Source organism: Apodemus sylvaticus, chromosome 7, assembly GCF_947179515.1.
Source record: "Apodemus sylvaticus chromosome 7, mApoSyl1.1, whole genome shotgun sequence".
In the NCBI taxonomy this organism is placed as follows: Eukaryota; Metazoa; Chordata; class Mammalia; order Rodentia; family Muridae; genus Apodemus; species Apodemus sylvaticus.
This window is the reverse complement of record NC_067478.1, coordinates 39,301,321-39,322,887: the sequence shown is the minus strand read 5'-3', so window position 1 is coordinate 39,322,887 and position 21,567 is coordinate 39,301,321. Positions and strand designations below refer to the sequence as shown.

At 38.7% G+C, this 21,567-nt stretch overlaps 1 protein-coding gene across 1 annotated transcript in view; it reads right to left on the bottom strand.

Moving 5' to 3' along the window:
* LOC127689688 (zinc finger protein 717-like) overlaps positions 1-21,567 on the bottom strand; it is a 162,707-nt gene that overhangs the window by 140,409 nt on the left and 731 nt on the right. The window contains exons 2-3 of the mRNA XM_052189337.1: positions 1,249-1,479; positions 189-211 (exon numbers count right to left, since the gene is read on the bottom strand). Of these exons, the coding sequence (XP_052045297.1) occupies positions 189-211; positions 1,249-1,479 (254 nt within the window). The remainder of the gene's footprint in view (positions 1-188; positions 212-1,248; positions 1,480-21,567) is intronic.

Sequence of the window (21,567 nt, the reverse complement as noted above, 5' to 3'; positions counted from 1 at the left end):
TAGAGAAAAAGAAAAGACACTGTCTGATAACCCCAAACAGGCATCGTATCCATGAACACAATGCCAAACACATCATCGATAAACTAATTATTTTCTATACAAAGTATATTTGTACATTGCTAAGAGGGCTTATTCAGCTTTGTACCATAGTTCAGGGTATCCTGGCTTACACTGAGGATTAAACTCACCTTCTGAACAAGTCATCCAAATCCTGCAAGCAAAACAAGAGAAGCTTAGATATCTGAAGGAACAGCCACAATTTCGTTCTATATATACATAGTTTTTTTTTTTTTTTTTAGAAATTTACTTATTTATTTTATGTATATGAGTACACTCTTGCTCCCTACAGACACACCAGAAGGGGGCATCAGATCCCATTATAGATGGTTGTGAGCCACCATGTGGCTGCTGGGAATTGAACTCAGGATTGGTGGAAGATCAGTCAGTGCTCTTAACTGCTGAGCCATCTCTTCAACCCATAAAATTTTATATTTATATATATATAAAAGTTTTATTTTCTAACATAATTGTTAGTCATCACTACACTGATTCACCTTGCAAATGTATTTTCACGTCCCAGGGTAATGCCAAAGAAGTGGATTAGCACAATGGAATGAATTCCTAATGAAATCAGGCTGTGAGAATATTTGGGAAGCATATGGGTAGGAGTTATACACTGCTTTGTAACACTCAGCTGTCTTCAAAGAGGACTTTCTTTGATCTTGTACTCAAGCATAGGAAACTTTCATTAAAGGTACTTCAAAACTGAGGCCTAACCCCTACATGGTGCCTCATATCTGTAATTTTAGAATTTTGGGTTTAGATCTCAGGAATCCTGTGAATCTGAGGCCATTGTGCACCACAAAAGAAGAACACATATCAAATCACCCACCTTCCAAAGAAAGCTCAAAAACACAGCTTTCAAACAGAACAAACTTATGGTAGACTATTTTAAAACTGTACTAGCATACAAGAAGTGGTAAAATGGAGTGCTTGGTCACAAGAACCACTTAATTTGGTGTTTCAAAGACACAAGCTACAAATACAAAAAATGAGATATTCCATACGGAATCTGCTGACACAATGTCAACAAGCTTGCTCTTTTTAGGATATTACAGAAATTATCTCTCCAGATTTTTCTTAAAACCTGATAATAAGTACAGGGGATATAGAAATGGATCTCAGATGTAACAGTCACAGGTGTGGCCTCAGATGATAAAGATGTTTCAAGCCCTCTTCCATGCTTACCTGCAGCAGCACCTCAAATGGCTTCTGAGACATCGCCTTCAGCTCCTGATACATTACTATTAGTTGACTCCTCTTGTGGACCATCATGGCTTCATTTTCCCCAAGCGCCTCTAAAATAATATTGCTTTGATTTTTCATACATGCCATATATTGATTCACTTCTTCATTGAGGGGTGGATGTAGTTTGCTATACTGTGTCGTGATCATTTCCCCCCGTAGGGTCACATAGTCCTGAAGGAAAAGGGACATCCTAGATCACATCTGGAGAGTATTTGATCCTCTCCACTGAGTTCTTCTATGTTTAAATTCACCTACTGGATCCCATCAGGGTGCTGCACACGCTGATTTACTGTTCCCACTTTTCAGAAAATGTAAATCATTTGATTTTATATATTTCTTCATTATTAATAGAGGAAACAAACAAACCCATCCTTTTCTCTTACCATTTTCATCTATTAAATGAGTGTCTGAGATATCTGGAAAAAAGATTTTGATTTATAATATGTTCATTCAAAAATGCAACTTTGGGCTGGGCAGTTGTAGCACATGCCTTTAATCCCAGCACTTGGGAGGCAGAGGCACGCAGATTTCTGAGTCTGAGGCCGGCCTGGTCTACAGAGTAAGTTCCAAGACTGCCAGCGCTACACAGAGAAACCCTGTCTCAAATAACCAAAACAGAAAATAAAAAGAAAGGAAAAGAAAAAATGCAAGTTTGCACATACATAGCAACCAAAATTCCAAGTGAAGTCATAAAGTCTGATATAATCTGCTAAACACTCATAAATTCGCCCATTATCATCAAACTCTACTGTCACATGGCCAGGTTTTTCTCTGTGTTCAAAATTGGATTTTGCCTTTAAGAACTTAATGTTAACATAACAGGATTTCCTAGCATCACATCCCATATATGATCCTCAAATTGTGAATGTCCAAGTTTGCAAGATACCTGCGTCTGGTTGACTTTACACATCAGCCTCATACCCACCAACCAGTGAAAGATTGTTCTCCTCGCTGCATTTAGATTCTCCTGCTGTTCTTGGATCTTCTTCAATAAAGATGCCATTTGCTTTTCAAGTTCCAGCTGTAATAAATAAATGTCATCCTTACTTAAATAATGAATTACCAGATGGACAGACTCTAGTACTGAACACAATTACTTTAGAAAGGGTAGAAGAAGGATCACAAAGCTGTTTCTTTTTATTTTTAGAAACTATGAAACTTTAAATTTCAGACCATAGAATTAGAAAATACAACCACCCTGAGCTCAAGTAAAGTGATAGACTGCAATTGACGATTGTCTGGATAATTAGCATCCGACTGGGATCCCGGTTCTAAGCAGCTCATTCCAGTGTACTTTTGGGATTTTAGTCTCCTGTCATGAGCACTTTTTAAAGATGTAAATTTACCATGATTATAATTTTCAGTGATGTGAATATAATGAATCATGAAACTAGAAATGAGATTTACACTTATGCACCTGTCAAGGAATGTTTATATTTTATAGTCATTCCTCATTCCTTGTTTAAAAAGTGACAAGATTTGGAGTACAGTGGATTCCTCAGAATCAGGACAAGCCTCTCCCTGTGCTCTGCTAAGCCTCCCTCTCTCAAGCTCTTATCCTTTTTTTTCCCAGAGACATCACTTACCATTTGCATACAAACACGCCCTCCAATAGTGCAGTGTGTGTGACATCTGTGATCCTGGGGGTCAGAACACAATTGGCAGAGGAAGGCCCTGCTCTCACCACAGAATGTCATCTTTCTCTCCTTGTGGATCACTCACTTGTGCTCCTCAGAAATCAAATACTTCATGAGCCTGTTTTCTCTCACAGTGGATACCAGATTCTTCATAGTGTTGTTATTTATGAATGTCCAATGGGATGGTTGCCTACATATAGGGCAGAGGTCAGGGATTCCAAAGTCTTCTGAAGAAAGGATGAGACAGGCCTTGCAGAAGGTATGGCCACACCTTAGGGAGACTGGGTCCATAAAGATGCCCTGGCAAATGAAGCAGGTGAGTGTTTCCTGGGGGATTTGCAAAATGTCTGACTCCATTTTTCTGAGGGGAAAAATAAGAATTATTATTATTGGACCAGAGAGGAGGAGCAAGAGACTAGACAAAATGTGATTCAACTTGTGATTAAATTCTGATTATGGCAATACAGACTTATTTTTTTCCCAAGAACTTTTCCCTACATATTGCCTGATGTGACACCATTCTAGATCTACCATCTATATTCCTCCTGAAGGCTTCGGCCCACATTGTTATGTTTTTTTTTTTTTTTTTAATCAATGAGTCTAATTTTGGTTACTTACAGTAATATGACTGAGGGGTTACAAGAGCAGAAACATCTCAAAGACAGCTGCTGTAATCACTAAATCCTACCACCAAATGAGAGACAGCTCAAAAAGCTGGAAACCTGGAGAACAATGTACATCCTGCAGGCAGCTCAACAGATCATTCTTTCCAGATGAGTCTATTGGTCTAAACCTCTTTGAGGAAGCTGAGCTGGTTTCTGCTTCTTCCAGGAAGCTGGTTTACTCTTGGAGATTTCTTTGCAGCTCTGCTCCTCTGACAATCTTCTTTGCAGCTTAGCTTATCTGAGAGTGACTCTAAGCAGACTTTTCTATACACACTGGGACTGAACTGAATCTGATAAGTTTCAGGGACTTCCTGAAGCTATCTTGAATTCTTTGCCTTCTGTATTATTAAAGAGCTCTCCTGCAGAACAGGTTGTTTCAGTCACTGAGGAAACTGCTACACAACAACAATCAACACCAAAAATCAACACAATGTCCACAATTAGCACACACATTTTGGTAATAACTTTAAATATCAGTGGCCTAAATTCTCCAATCAACAGACACAGGCTGAATGAATTGGTATGTTTTTAAAGGCCAGAGACAATCCTCTCCAATGTTATAGAGAAAAAAAATACCATATGGAGGAGTGATCCAAGTCCTTCTGTACCATAGGCCGGACTTTCACTGCAGGCATGTGAGTAAACAGCTCCTGCATTTGTTGTCTATCCAAGTAAATGCACACTACTTCATGACTTCTCAACTAAACACTTTTGTTTGGTATCTGACTTTTACTTTCTTATTATTCAGATTCCACTGCCCCAACCCTTAAGTCTTCAGGGGAAATATCACTCAGTTCTCTTCTTTCTGCTATAAAATGCCTAAAAGAATAAGAATTTATATTGTCTCCTATTTCAAGGATATCATGATGAGAAGAAATGGTGGGAGCTCAAGGCAGCTGCACTCATGACTTCCAAAATAAGGAAGCAAGAAGCAAAGGAAAGCTTGCTCCTCAGTTCCCCTTCCCCCTTTTTCTTCATTGGAGCCCTCAACCCATGGGCTGGAGGAATGATCTCACCAACACTTATTGTAGTGTGGTCTTCCCAACTGAATGAATCTAATCCAATAGCTTTTCACAAATATATCAGGTCATTACTATAGCAATCTTGCTTCTCTCAAGTTGAACACAAGGGGAATTATTTTTTTTAGGATTTTTTTTTTTATATTTTATGTATGTTGGTACAGTGTCACTGCCTTCAGATGCACCAGGAGAGGACTTCGGATCCTGATTACAGATGGTTGTGGTTGCTGACAATTGAACTCAGGACTCTGGAAGAGCAGTCAGTGCTCCTAACTGCTGAGCTATCTCTCCATCCCAGGGCCAATTCTTTGTAGACACTTGTTTATTTCCCCAAAACAAAACTCCTGCCTTGAGTTTGTGGGAAGAAATCTTGAGGCATAAGTGAAGCTCTCATGTCTTTGTGAGACTTGGTTATCTAACCATAGGGTACACATTTCCAATCTCTTTTAATTTTCATATGTAGAAATAATCTCAGACCCAACAGTGGTGGTGCACACCTTTAATCCCATCATTTGGGAGGCAGAGGCAGGCAATTTCAGTTCAAGGCCAGCCTGGTCTAAGGATTGCATTCCAGGACATCCTGGGCTACTTACACAGAGAAACCCTGTCTCAAAAAACCAAAACAAAAATAAAGAAAAGAAAAGAAAGAAATGTACCATAAATAAAGAAAAGAGAAAAAATATCAGAAAAGAAAGCCGGGCAGTGGTGGTGCACGCCTTTAATCCTAGTGCTTGGGAGCAGAGGCAGGCTGATCTCTGAGTTTGAGGCTAGTCTGGTCTAAGAAGTGAGTTCCAGGGCAGCCAGGGCTACCTGTCTGTCCTTGTCTTGAAAAAACAAAACAAAACAAAACAAACAAAACAACAAAAAACAAAAAGAAAAATAAAAGGAAAGAAAGAATCTCAGTTTGACTGAGGCAAATTTTGTCAATATAATTAAGCTTTTGCAGTTAGACACAGATGGAATCAAATGGTTTTAGCTGGTGGTTTTGTGTATTTTAAAATCCACTACTAATATTATCAACAATTAGATTAGCAAAAACATTGGGATTTTAATGCTGCCTTCCTTAATTTAGCTAAAGGTCATGTTTTCCTTTGGCATGCTTTTTTTTTTTGTACATTAGACATTTCAGGACAAAACAAGAACACAGAGATCACCCAGATCAAACACAGAAATGAAAAAAATTGCAACAGATTTTAAATAGAATATACTCTTATGAATAAGAGAGTAGTTAGTTTTCTCTACTTAATTACATGTAACCTTCCAATCTAACATACCCAACTCTAGCAAGAATAGCCATGGTACACTTAAGTATCCATTTATACTGTGAGATCTTCCCTCCTATAATTTATAACAAGAGAAATGAAAATTCTTTTGCTGACAATTGAATTTTTACTTCTATACTTTCCTAGATATCTTTGAAGTCCAATGTCTTTAAACCATTCAGGGCATTTGTTTAGCACAAGATGCACTTTGAAATATTTTAGAATTTAGACAATGCACAAAATTGAAAAGTATCATGAAACTATCTCTCAATACAATACATCAGATCAACTAAAATGTGCATAATGATAAATTTAAAATTATTTATAACCTTAACCCACATTATACCCCAAGAAAGAAATCCAAATGCAAACTGAGTCAGGTTTTGCTGAATAGCAAAATATAATTTCTAAGCAAACACCTGGTTGTATTTAGTTAAAAATAGGGACTATGAAGGAATTTTCTCTTGTAAATTGTGCACTTACCCAAGCAATTATCCCTGTGCTCAGCAATCCTTGGTAGCAATACAATACTAGCTCAGTTCTGAGATCAGATCCTCAGAGCCCAGGGGTGATAGGTCTAGCAGTGTCTGGACCAGAAGGTTGAAAACACACTGTGGTCTGAACTGGAGGAAAATGAACCTGGTAGGCCCTAGGACAGTGCTTAGAGCTCAAAAGGCCACTCCCACTTCCTCCCAGCTTTTACTAATGCTTCCAATGGGTGAGCTTCTCTAAGTGGGATTATCTAAATGGATGAAAGGTTGAACTAACACCTTGGCCAATCTCCACAAGCAAATCTCCCCCAAGGGACTTCCTGAATCACTGTTTAGCTGGGTGTGGTAGTTTACACTTTTACCCAGAGTTCAAGGAATTAGAATGCAGAAGAAGAATAATTTTCAGTTCAAGACCTGCCTAGAATATGCAGTGAGAAATTTTCTAAGGAAAAAAATTAGTAATTTTACAACAATGTTTTACTATAACTATATATTGTGCAGTCTGCTCATACTTTGCTTTTCATAGCTTAACAGAAGGTGGCGCCATTAATCTCTGATTCTAGCAAATATCAATGTGAATAACATTTTTAGTTATTTGGAGGATATTTTACAACTTCTTTTGCTCATATTGATCTCAACTGCTACTTCTTCCAAGTCTACCCCCTTTACTAACTCGACTTTCTATTCTAAAAGAGGGGAAAATGCACGAATCTCCCTCTGTTTACTTTTGACTGTGTATAGTGACAGTAGACTTTAAAGATGCCTGGCTCCCCACCTGTTGAGTTCACATTAACCAGACAGTTGTGTGTTAATGTTGTAGATGTGAAGTAACTAGGAACCATCCACATCTCAGCCATGTTTTTGCTTGCTTTGCATCTGGATGGTTTATTTTTAATATGTTCTTAGTTAAAATAGAATTCCATAGTTTTCCCTCTCCCTTCCCTTCTTATAGGTCTTTCATAGAGGTGGCTACCAGAGCTTTGGCTAGGATTTTAGGTAGGTTCTTGAAGCTCAAAATGTCAGGGTTTGGGTAGGTTTTCCCTCTTCAAATGATTCAGTCAAGAGGGGAAAAAATCCTCACAAGAAAAGTTCCAGCCACTTGAGTTATACTTAATTCTAGATGTAGTCAAATTACTACCAAGAACAGCCATCACAAGGGCTGACCACTTTGTATTGGGTGATCAGTTAAGAAGCTTATCCCTGATACAGGCTAATTCTTTGTCTAGGTGTCAGAGCTAATGCCTTCACCTCAGCCGCCAAAGAGCAGAGAAGCAGAAAACCTGCCCTCACTCACTCCTTTCTTTTATTCCTGTGTGTCTAATCAATTGGATGGATGCTCACAGTATGGCTCTTCTCTCTTATTCTCTGAAAGGCCCTCATAGACATACTCAAGGGAATAGCCTGTTGATTGCCTATGCACTTCTTTTTTTATCATTGAAAATAAAGTTTTCTCATGAAGTGGAGCTTCCCATTCACAGCTGCCCACTATTTGGTTAGAAGCACTGTAGACAACAAATTCCTTTAATATATAGAGACATTCCATAATTGCTCTAACTCTAGAGAACCTTGACTGATACAGAAGTTGGTACTGGGGACTAGGGTATTAGTGTGATAAGCTTTTTCATGTTTTTGTCTGGAGGAATGTTGTTTTGGTGACTTTGGATATGGAAAACTGTGGAGTTCTTTAAGTTGGGCTTAGTGAACCATTCTAGTAGGAATATGGAAGACATTGGTGCTGAGGGTGATTTGAACTGTGGGAGAAGGATCTCATTATGAAGTCTAGAGGCTGCTCTTTTGATATTTAGTGAAAAAAATGTGCCTGCCTTTTGCCATAGGATTTTCTCTGCCATAGTTTTAAGAGTCTGCCTGAGGGTAGGTTGAAGAGACTCCAATTAATTGCATTGACAATGGAAGTCTCAAAAATGTCCAGCATGGACTTTGTTCTCTGTTTATGTCTCATGAAGTGTATTTTGAACAAGTATAGCAAGCTTTGAAAGAAAAAAATATAAAATGTATTATTCAAGTATTAAAGGGGCACCAGCTGGCCAATGGTGGTGCATGCCTTTAATCCCAGCACTTGAAGGCAGAGGCAGGTGAATTTCTAAGTTTGGGGCCAACCTGGTCTACAGACTGAGTTCATGACGTCCATGACTATACTAAGAAACTCAGTCTAGAAAAACATAAAAACAAGAAAAAGACAAAAATAAAAACAAAAAGAAAAAACAAAAGGGGGTGCACTAGGAATTGAAATGGAGCTTGATCCTGATTTCAAGGATATTACTTTGAATTAAGGGAGTGGTGATCTTGAAGAAAGATCCATCCCAGCTAAATTTAGACCCAGACATGGTGATACACGCCTTTTTGGTTTGTTTTGTGATTTTGTTTTTGTTTTTGGAGACAGGGTTTCTCTGTCTAGTCACAGCTGTCCTGGAGCTCACTCTGTAGACCAGGCTGGCCTTGAATTCAGAAATCTGCTTCCCTCAGCCTCCTGAGTGCTGGGATTAAAGGTGTGTACCACCATTGCCTGGAGTGATACATGCCTTTAATCCCTCATTAATGAGACAGAGCTACACAGTTCTCAGAGATCAATCTACAGAGCAAGTTCCAGAACAGGAAGGTTTAGGCAGTGAAGGAGGTAGAAAACAGAAAGCTAGTGATAATGAAATAGAACAAGAGGGCCATGTTCCATCTCCTTCAAGCAGCAGAACTCGGCAGCTTCTGCCACTTAGACACATCACATCAAACATGGAGATTTGAAGTTTGGAGGGTGCCTAGCTGGTTTTCTGTCTGGCTTTGACCCAGTATTTGTAACTTTAATTGCGATTACAGTTAAGATACTGCAAAAATCTCAGAAAAGACTTTGAACTTTTTAACATTGTCATGACTGTTATAGACTGGAGACTTTTGAAGTTGGATTAAATGTACTTTGTATTATACTATGGCTTGGTATGGGCTCCATAGACTCATGTGTCACAGAGAAAAAGGAGAGAGGTGATGGGAGAATGGATGGAGAGAAGGTTTATGGGACATATGAGGAGGGGGGATCTGGGAAAGGGGAAATCATTTGGAATGTAAACAAAGAATATAGAAAAAATATATATACATACATATATATATATATGTATATATATATGTATTTAAAAAAAAAAAAACCTGCTTCCCAGGGCTGCGCCCTCTTGTGGCCTTCACTGACATCCACATTCATATTCACAGGTTTCCACTAATAACTAAATAACTAAAAAATAACTAATAACTAAAATAGTCTTAAAAAGGACATCAGTGAATCTTACAAGTAGTACTTATTTGAAGTGTTTATTTTTTAATAATTCATAATAAATGATATTTTGCATGGGAATAAAAGTACCACATTTAATTTATCCATTCTTCATTTGAGGGAAATTTAATGTTGTTTCCAGTTTGGGGCTATTATGAATAAAGCCACTTTGAAAATACCTGAGCAAGTGTTTCTTTGATAGTATAGTGTGCTCTTTGGGCACATGCCCATTAGTGGAATAGCTGGGTCTTGAGAGATCATTTCCCAGTTTCCTGAGGAATTACATTGATTTACATAATGCTTGTACAAGTTTTTACAGCTGCCAGAAATAGAGGGTTGTTCTCCTACTCACCAGCATGTGCTGTCACTGATGTTATTGATTTTAACCATTGACAGGTATAAGATGGAATCTCAGAGGAGTTTTGATTTGCATTTCCCTGATGACTGAGGATTATGAACATTTAAGTGTTTCTCAGTCATTTGGAATTCCTCCATTGAGAATTCTCTGGTTATACGTTTATTCTATTTATAATTGGACTATTTAGTTTGTTGATGGCTAATATCTTGAGTTTTTCATGTATTTTATATATTAGCCCTCTACTGAATGTTGATTTGTTGAAAATCTTTTCCTATTCTAAATACTGCCATTTTATCCTATTGATGGAGTACTGTTCTATACACAAGCTTTTCAGTTTCATGGGGGCCCACTTATTAATCATTGTTTTTAGTACCTGCTCTACTGGTGTTATGTTCAAGAAGTTGTCTTCTATGCCAATGAGTTCAAGTATTTCCCCCATTTTCTCTTCTATAAGTTATAGTGTATCTTGTTTTATGTTGAGTTCATCAATCCACTTGGTCTTGAGTTTTACATAGGGTAATAGATATGGATCAATTTGCATTCCTCTACAGCTTGAGATCCAAATAGATCAGCATAATTTGTTGAAGGTGTTTTCTTTTAATCATTATGAATTTCTGTCTTCTGTATCAAAAATCATGTTTCCATGGGTGTGTGGATTTATTACTGAGTCTGATTTGATTCCACTGATCAATCTGTTTTATGTCAAACCCATGAGTGTTTTTCCCATTAGTTAATTAACTTTACATCCCACTTGCAGCTTCCCCTCCCTTATCCTCGCAGTCTCTCCTCACTTCCCCTCCTATTCTCATTCATCCCCTTCTCAGAAAAGAAGTCTCCCATGTATATTAACCCTCATTGGCATATCAAGTTGCAGTAATAATATGCATATCTTCTATTGAGGCTGGACAATGCAACCCAATTAGGAGGCAGATAACTCAGGACAGGCAACAAGTTCACTGACATGCCATGCTCCTGCATGGTCCCACATGAACACCAAGCTCCATATCTGTTACATATGTGCAGAGGACCTAAGTCCAGCACATCCATGTTCTCTGTTTGATGGTTCTGTTCAGCAATTCTGTAGGTTTTCTTGTGGTGTCCTTGACTTCTTGGTTCCTTCAATCCTTCCTCCCTGTCTTCCACAGGATTCCTCAAGGTCTACCTAATGTTTGACTGTAGGTCTCTGCATCTGTTTCCAGATGCCAGTTGTGCTAGGCTCCAATCTGCAAATATGGCAGAATAACATTAATAGTGCCAGGGTGGGATTTCTCTCATGTCATGAGTCTCAAGTTGGGTCAGTCTTTGGTTGGCAGCTCTCTCAATTTCTGCTTCATCTTTCTCTTGAACATCCTGTAGGAAGGACAAATTGTGGGTTGAAGTTTGTGTGGCTGTTTTGGTGTTCTCATCCTCCACTGTAAGTCTTTTCTGATAAAAGGTGGTGGCCTTTCCAGGCTCAATATCCTTCATTGCTAGGAGTCTTAGGTAGGGTTACCTTCAGACATTCCTGGAATTTCCACTGTCCTAGGTTTGTACCTCTTCCCAGAGATGCCCCTGCCTCCCCACAACTGTTTCCAGTCCCCTCTTTCAGTTCTGTTTTCCTCTGTCATCCTCATAATTGATCTCTCCTGTTCCCTTCCCCAACCCCGCCCCCCCCAACCCAATCCTTTCCTCTGACAACTTCTATGTCTATTTTAATTCCCTTTCTCAGTGAAATTCAAGCATCACTCCTCAGGCCCTCCCAGGATCCAGCAGGTCAGTCAGTGTGGGAGTCACCACTGGGAGATTGAGGATGATTTTAGGAAAGGCAGAAAGAAGATGCCAAAAACAGGTATGGGAAGGCTGTTGGTGAATACCATGCCAGCAGCAAGTGTGTTTTCTCAATGTCTTTTAAAGGCAAGCAACACAAAGCATGACCAATTCCAGGAAGATAAACAGTGACCATAAATCCTTATGTAGCAAATTTATGGTACACAGTGTCTATGTTTGACTAAGGCTGTTTCATCCAGACTAGGACATATTCATAAGCAGAGGAACGTGTAGACCATAACACATCTTAATTAAAAACAAAGACAGATGTTGGCAGACTCATTCATGATTAATCTCAAGCAATGTTAACTCCAGAAGTGTTTCTCACAGGCCTCCTTGATACTTACTTAGCTTCATTCTGTCTGTGGATTGCAGAGTAGTTATCCTGTATGTAGTGGCTTATGTCCAGTCATAAGTGAGTACATACCATGTTTGTCTTTCTGTGTCTGGGTTACCACTCAGGATGGTATTTTCTAGATTTATTTATTTGCCTACAAATTTAATTGTGTCATTTTTTAAAATATTTGAGTGATATTCCATTATGTAAATGTACCACATTTTCTTTATCCATTTTTTTTTTTTGGTTGTTTCCAGTTTCTGGTTATTAAGAATAAAGTTACTAAGAACTTAGTTGAACACATGTCCTTATAGTATGATAGAGCATCTTATGGGTGTATACCCAGGAGTGGTATACCTGATCCTTGAGATAGTTTTCTGAGATACTACCAAATTGATTTCCAAAAAAGCTGTACAAGTTTGCACTCTCACCAGCACTGGATGAGTATTCCCTTTGCTCCACATCTTTCCCAGGATGAACTGTAACTTGATATTTTTTTCTCAGCCATTTTGATGAGTGTGAAGATGAAATCTGAGTCATTTTGATTTGTCCTTATCTGATAACTAAGGATTCACATTCCTAAGTGCTTCTCAGCCATTTAAGAGTCATCTGTTGAGAATTCTGTTTGGGTCTGTACCCCATATTTTCTTAAATTTTATTTCATTTTTTTAAATTACTCACTTTGCATCCCACTCACTACTTCCCTCCTGGTCAACCCATCCCAAATCCTTCATCCCCTGCCACTTCTCCTCTGAGCAGTTGGGGTTCTCTCAGGGTATCACCTTATTGTGGCCCAAATCTGAGAGGCTAGGGCCTTCCTCTCCCACTGAGTCTCTCTTCTATCTGTCCATCTCTTTAAATAAACCCTCTTTTTCCCTATCACTATTTTTACTTGTTTTGTGTGTCTATCAAGCTGTACCATGTAAAGAACATGAAGGCAAGAGGACAGGTTGGTTTCTCCTTTACAGTGAGGTTCGTGGGACTCCACTCAGTCAGGCTTGACAGGAAGGCCCTTTACCAGTTGATGTTTCTTTATTGGAGCAGTTGCAGTTATCCAGTCTGGGCTTCAGTTTGTTTTTAAGATTTTGTTTTTAGGCATGTCTGTGCACCTGTGCAATGTGTGAGTGTAGGTGCCCATAGAAATCAGAGGTGTTGGTCCCCACTTCGAGTTGGAGTCAGAGTGCAGATAGGTCCTCTGTATCTTTTTTTTTAATTTATTGATATATTTATTTACATTTCAAATGATTTCCCCTTTTCTGGACCCCCACTCCCCGAAAGTCCCATCAGTCCCCTTCCCTCCCCCTGTTTTCCCACCCAACCCTTCACATTTCCCTGTTCTGATTTTGTTCTATACTATTTCACTGAGTCTTTCCAGAACAAGGGGCCACTCCTCCTTTCTTCTTGTACCTCATTTGATGTGTGGATTATGTTTTGGGTATTCCAGTTTTCTAGGTTAATATCCACTTATTAGTGAGTGCCTACCATGATTCATCTTTTGAGTCTGGGTTACCTCACTTAGTATGATGCTCTCCAGATCCATCCATTTGCCTAAGAATTTCATGAATTCATTGTTTCTAATGGCTGAATAGTACTCCATTGTGTATATATACCACATTTTTTGCATCCACTCTTCTGTTGAGGGATACCTGGGTTCTTTCCAACTTCTGGCAATTATAAATAGGGCTGCTATGAACATAGTGGAACATGTATCCTTATTACATGCTGGGGAATCCTCTGGGTATATGCCCAGGAGTGGTATAGCAGGATCTTCTGGAAGTGAGGTGCCCATTTTTCGGAGGAACCGCCAGACTGATTTCCAGAGTGGTTGTACCAATTTGCAACCCCACCAGCAGTGGAGGAGTGTTCCTCTTTCTTGACATCCTCGCCAACACCTGCTGTCTCCTGAATTTTTAATCTTAGCCATTCTGACTAGTGTAAGGTGCAGTCTCAGGGTTGTTTTGATTTGCATTTCCCTAATGACTAATCAAATTGAGCATCTTTTAAGATGTTTCTCTGCCATCCGAAATTCTTCAGGTGAGAATTCTTTGTTTAACTCTGTACCCCATTTTTAATAGGGTTGTTCGGTTTTCTGGAGTCTAACTTCTTGAGTTCTTTATATATATTGGATATTAGCCCTCTATCTGATGTAGGATTGGTGAAGATCTTTTCCCAATTTGTTGGTTGCCGATCTGTCCTCTTGATGGTGTCCTTTGCCTTACAGAAACTCTGTAACCTTAGGAGGTCCCATTTGTCAATTATTACTCTTAGAGCATACGCTATTGGTGTTCTGTTCAGAAACTTTCTCCCTGTACCGATGTCCTCAAGGGTCTTCCCCAGTTTCTTTTCTATTAGCTTCAGAGTGTCTGGCTTTATGTGGAGGTCCTTGATCCATTTGGATTTGAGCTTAGTACAAGGAGACAAGGATGGATCAATTCGCATTCTTCTGCATGCTGACCTCCAGTTGAACCAGCACCATTTGTTGAAAAGGCTATCTTTTTTCCATTGGATGTTTTCAGGATCAAGTGGCCATAGGTGTGTGGGTTCATTTCTGGATCTTCAATCCTGTTCCATTGATCGGCCTGCCGGTCACTGTACCAATACCATGCAGTTTTTAACACTATTGCTCTGTAGTATTGCTTGAGGTCAGGGATACTGATTCCCCAGAATTTCTTTTGTTGCTGAGAATAGTTTTAGCTATCCTGGGTTTTTTGTTATTCCAGATGAATTTGAGAATTGCTCTTTCTAACTCTGTGAAGAATTGAGTTGGGATTTTTGATGGGTATTGCATTGAATCTGTATATTGCTTTTGGCAAAACGGCCATTTTAACTATATTGATCCTGCGGATCCATGAGCATGGGAGGTTTTCCCATTTTTTGAGGTCTTCTTCCATTTCCTTCTTCAGAGTCTTGAAGTTCTTGTCATACAGATCTTTTACATGTTTGGTAAGAGTCACCCCAAGATACTTTATACTGTTTGTGGCTATTGTGAAGGGGGTCATTTCCCTAATTTCTTTCTCAGCCTGTTTATCATTTGAGTATAGGAAGTCCACTGATTTGCTTGAGTTGATTTTATAACCTGCCACTTTGCTGAAGTTGTTTATCAGCTGTAGGAGTTCTCTAGTGGAGTGTTTTTGGTCACTTAGGTAGACTATCATGTCGTCTGCAAATAATGATAGTTTGACTTCCTCCTTTCCAATTTGTATCCCTTTGACCTCCTTATGTTGTCGAATTGCCCGAGCTAGTACCTCAAGTACAATATTGAAAAGATAAGGAGAAAGGGGGCAGCCCTGCCTAGTCCCTGATTTTAGTGGGATTGCTTCAAGTTTCTCTCCATTTAGTTTGATGCTGGCTACCGGTTTGCTGTATATTGCTTTAACGATGTTTAGGTATGGGCCTTGAATTCCTGTTCTTTCCAAGACTTTTAGCATGAAAGGATGCTGAATTTTGTCAAATGCTTTTTCAGCATCCAATGAAATGACCATGTGGTTTTTTTTCTTTGAGTTTGTTTATGTAGTGGATTGCATTGATGGATTTCCTTATATTGAAGCAACCCTGCATCCCTGGGATAAAGCCTACTTAATCATGGTGGATGATCCTTTTGATGTGTTCTTGGATTCGGTTGGCAAGAATTTTATTGAGTATTATTGCATCGATGTTCATAAGGGAGATTGTTCTGAGGTTTTCTTTCTTTGTTGGATCTTTGTGTGGTTTTGGTATTAGCGTAATTGTGGCTTCCTAGAAGGAATTGGGTAGGGTTCCTTCTGTTTCTATTTTGTGGAACAGTTTGAAGAGTATTGGTGTTAGGTCTTCTTTGAAAGTCTGATAGAATTCTGCACTGAAACCATCTGTTCCTGTGTTTTTTTTGGTTGGAAGACTTTCTATGACCCCTTCTATTTCTTTAGGGGTTATGGGACTGTTTAGATGATCTATTTGGTCCTGATTTAATTTTGGTATTTGGTATCTGTCTAGGAAATTGTCCATTTCCTCCATATTCTCCAGTTATGTTGAGTATAGGCTTTTGTAGTAGGATCTGATGATTTTTTTTTGATTTCCTCAGTTTCTGTTGTAATATCTCCCTTTTCATTTCTAATTTTGTTAATTTGGATACTTTCTCTGTGCCCTTTGGTCAGTCTGGCTAACGGTTTATCTATCTTGTTTATATTCTCAAAGAACCAGCTCCTGGACTCGTTGATTCTTTGTATGGTTCTTTGTTTCCACTTGATTGATTTCAGCCCTGAGTTTGATGATTACCTGTCTTCTACTCCTCCTGGGTGAAATAGTTTCTTTTTGTTCCAGGGCTTTCAGGTGTGTCAATAAGCTGCTAATATATGATCTCTCCATTTTCTTTTTGGAGGCACTCAGGGCTATGAGTTGTCTTCTTAGCACTGCTTTCATTGTTTCCCAAAGATTTGGGTATGTTGTGCCTTCATTTTCATTAAATTCTAAAAAGTCTCTGATTTCTTTTTTATTTCTTCTTTGGCCAAGGTGTCATTGAGTAGAATATTGTTCAGCCTCCATGTGTATGTGGGCTTTCTGTTGTTTTTGTTGCTATTGAAAACCACTCTTATACCATAGTGATCTGATAGGAGGCATGGGATTAGTTCAGTCCTCTTGTATTTGTTGAGGTCTTTCTTGTGACCAATTATATGGTCGATTTTGGAGAAGGTACCATGAGGTGCTGAGAAAAAGGTATATTCTTTTGCTTTAGGGTGAAATGTTCTATAAATATCAGTCAAATCCAATTGGTCCAAAGCTTCAATTAGTTCTACTGTGTCCCTCTTTAGTTTCTGTTTTCCTGATCGGTCCATTGAGGAGAGTGGAGTGTTGAAGTCCCCGACAATTATTGTGTTAGGTGCAATGTGTGCTTTGAGCTTTAGTAAAGTTTCTTTTACGAATGAGGGTGCCCTTGTATTTGGAGCATAGATGTTCAGAATTGAAAGTTCTTCTTGGTGGAGTGAGTTCCAGGACAGCCAGGGCTATGAAGCGAAACCCTGTCTCGAAAAAAACAAATCCAAAAGACAAAAAAAAAAAAAAAAAAAAAAAAAAAAAAAAAGACATGTAACTTAGATTAAGCCTTTAGGAACAATATGAGACAGAGAGAACCTTACTGGCTAACCCAAGGGAAGGAAAAAAATTAAGTATTCATTTCTGAAAATCTAGGATGATTAAAGAAAGTGGCCTTGGATGGACATTACCATGTATATCTCCCAGTGTTCTCAGATGCACTGGACACTCTAGCAAACTACCAATGAAAAGTTTCCAGAAGAGGATTGAAGCTGTGAATGTCAGAAAGCATTTGTGTGCTCTCAGACTGGAAAAATATTCAATATTTAAAGCTGTTTTATGTTGGGGACAATTAGTTAAGATTTTTCAAGTGTGTCCCCAACAAAAAACAGCTATAAAATAATAGAAGTGAAAGATGGGGGGAAACTCACTTTCATTTTTTTCTAGAAAAAAATCTCTTTTCTCTGAATGATGAGAACATGGTTCTTTCACAGATTGTAAATAATTATATTTGTTTATATAAAATTGGGATTCAAGCTTTTATTGATCAAAAAATCTGCCTACAGTACATCTCTGTGCCTCTGCTTGAGAAAAACCCCAGAAAGACAAACAAACAAACAAACAAACAGAAAACAAAACCAACATAAAAAAAAGAAAGAAATTTTAGTTAAAACAAATATTTACATTTGTCAGGTGTGAGAGAAAGGTCCCTAAAAATTTCCTGGGTTTTAAAAATAGAAAGTCTAAGACTGGAAGGGTAGCTATAGCCTAAGTTAGAATCACACAGATACATAATAATATAATAGTCCTGGAATCCTACTTTGTATCCTGAGCACACTTAAAAATTCCAATTCTACAGTAGATTCTTGATTCTAATGAGCAATTCTTACAAATATGTAAAAACAAATGAAAAGCAGTAACCACTGTGAAAGTAAGTGTTCTGGGAGGAACATGTGGACCACAGATATGAAGCAAGCAGTCACCCATCTTTTATATTTAATATCATTATAATATTTGTCTTAGGGTTTTACTGTTGTCAACAGACCCCATGACCAAGGCAAGTCTTAAACAGGACAATATTTAATTGGGGCTGGCTTACAGGTTCAGCGATTCAATCCATTATCATCAAAGTGGGAGCATGACAACATCTAGGTGGGCAGGGTGCAGGCAGAACTGAGGATTCTTTTGTTGTTGTTGTTGTTGTTGTTGTTGTTGTTGTTGGTTTATCGAGACAGAGTTTTTTCTGTGTAGCCCTGGCTGTCCTGGGAGAGCTGAGGATTCTACATCTTCATCTGAAGGCTGCTAGTGGAAGACTGGCTTCCAGTCAGCTAGGATGAGGGTCTTAAAGGCCATAACCACAGTGACACACATATTCCAACATGGCCACAGCTTCTAATAGTGCCACTCTCTAGGCCAAGCATATACAAACCATCATAATATTTAATCACAATAAAGAGAGGACACATTACCATAGAAAAGCACTAGCATACTAGATATAGCTTCCTATGATCATATGTGGGCAGTACAGTAGTAAGGCCTGACAGTGCAATGGAAAGTTCCAGGCAGTAGCTGTATATGAGAGAACTCTTGGCTACAGGAAACTCAAACATCTATCCTCACAATCAAGGAACATGCCAACCCGGCCAACTGGTTTCTCTATATAGTGGTGATGAAATGTTGGGCAGGTGGTGAGGAGGCTGTATTGATCACCCTCCTTCAAACACACAAGAAGAAATGCACCTACAGATCCAATCTCATGGTTTCTCTTCTTTAACCAGACATTGTTACAGACCCCTACAGCCCATTGCTCATGGTCCTTCAAATCCAGCTCCCAGTAATATTTTCCAGTGGTGAAGCTCTCTGCTCCCCAGGAAGCACAATAGGATCCAGGTACAGCCAGAAATGGATTTTCATTGCCAGATCTAGAGGTGAATCTTCTGACATCAAAAACTACACTTGGGAGGCAGTTGTATAAGATTAAATTTTGAAAGAAAAATTTCACTGTAGGAAGAGACAAAATTTTAGTTAAGCCAGGCCGTGGTGGCATACTCCTTTAATCCCAGCACTTGGGAGGCAGAGGCAGTGGATTTCTGAGTTCGAGGCCAGCCTGGTCTACAGAGTGAGTTCCAAGACAGCCAGGACCACACAAGAGAGAAACCCTGTCTCAAAAAAAAAAAAAACCCAGAAAGACAAACAAACAAACAAACAAACAAACAGAAAACAAAACCAACATAAAAAAAAAGAAAGAAATTTTAGTTAAAACAAATATTTACATTTGTCAGGTGTGAGAGAAAGGTACCTAAAAATTTCCTGGGTTTTAAAAATAGAAAGTCTAAGACTGGAAGGGTAGCTATAGCCCAGATAAGTCAAAGTCAACAATTTCCCCAAAGAAACAGAATGAGCACATAATGAAAACTTTTTGAAAATCTGGAGAAGCTGCAGAGGTCGAAGCCATAGCACAGAACTGCACAGTTCTATCAGGGGCTTTGGTTACACTGGGCAAACAAGCTGTGTGCAATGCAATGAGGACCCCCTGAAGGCTGTTCCCCTGAGTCTCCATCAAATGTTATTCCTAAGTCCTAGGTCATGATTGCTTTCATCTTATGGTTTTGATTTTCATCCCACTATGCAGATTTGTATGCCTTATAAATTGTTCCCTAGTAGCAAGTGTCTGCATTTAACTAAACCCTGGTTCCTCTGATATTCTTTTCCTGTGATGTTACAATCCATATTTTGATCTCCCAGTATGATTCAGACTGCCCCATGTCTTATCAACTTGTTTTATTTTTATTGCCTGTGATATATGACTTTGGATCTCTGTGAGTCTGAGCCCAGCCTGGTTTACAGAGCTAGTCCCAGGATAGCCAGGGTTACAAAGAGAAATAATGTCTCCAACATAAAATAATCAATTGCTAAAATATTTAATAGAAAACATACAAATATTTTAATCACTTAATATATGTTAAACTGTCCCGAATTAATCATTCTCTGTGTCTAAAGGAACAAATGATACTACAATTTTCAGCCTGAACAATGTACATCATTAAATTGGTATTCATTAGTCTTTGTTTATAAAATAACTGTTTGACTAAATATGATTATAATGTGGCTTAACTAGACATATCTTTTTAGGGAATTAAAATATTCATTGTAAAAGGTTATCTGACTGTTGAAGGGCACCTCTGGTCATTATATCAGTGCTGACACTCACCTTGGAAGTACTCAAACCTTTCAGTCAGCCCAGTATTGGGTTTGGCACTGAGTTTTGGTTTCATACCCTGTGTCATCCGGCTTGGCTGCACTAACTCAGTCCTGCAAGGAGAAGACATTGATAGGAATGTGCTACAGATATCACCCCAGTGATGAGGAGAAATCTTCACTCAGTGCTAAGTATTAAAACCATTGTCCCACAACCTGACAACTGAAGTTCAATCTCAGGAACCCATGGTGTAAGGAGAGTACAGACTCCTGAGAGTGGTCCTGTGTCCTGCACACATGTCCACTCACATAGGCATTCCTAACAAATCAAATTAATAAAAGGAAACACCTGAACATTTTTCACACAGAAAATTTTCTGATAATAAAGAAACCCCATGGTCAGGAGTCAGGATGGCTTCCTCTTAGATGCTCTTTCTCAAGCCCTTCCTGTTACCAACCTCTTTCCCATGCTTCCAGCCCCTTTCTTCTACTACCAGGAAAGTACAGCCCATGGGCCTCAATGATTAGGATTTGAAAATGACAAATTTTAGTTCAAGACTATTACATACACTGCTTCATTCATAGAGAAAAAAAAAAGACACTCTCTGGTAACTCCAAACAGGCATCATATCCACGAACACAATCCCAAACCCATCATCCATAAACAACTACGTATTTTCTATATAAAGTGTATTTGTACATTGCTAAGAGAACTTGTTCAACTTTGTAACATAGTTCAGGGTATCCTGGCTTACACTGAGGATTAAACTCACCTTTTGAACAAGTCATCCAAATCCTGAAAACAAAACAAGAGAAGCTTAGATATCTGAAGGAACAGCCCACAATGTTGTTATATATATACATAAATTTATTTATTTATTTATTTATTTATTTATTTATTTATTTATTTATTAGATGTATTTATTCATTTTATGAATGCACTGTTGATATGAGTGCACTCTTGCTCCCTTCAGACACACCAGAAGAGGGCATCAGATCCCATCACAGATGAGTGTGAGCCACCATGTGGCTGCTGGGCATTGAACTCAGGAGTGCTGGAAGAGCAGTCAGTGTTCTTAACCACTGGATCATCTCTCCAGTCCATACAGTTTTATATATAAAGATAATTGCCAGTCATCACTACACAGATTCATCCTGCAAATGTATTTTCACGTCCCAGTGTAATGCCAATGACATGGATTAGCACA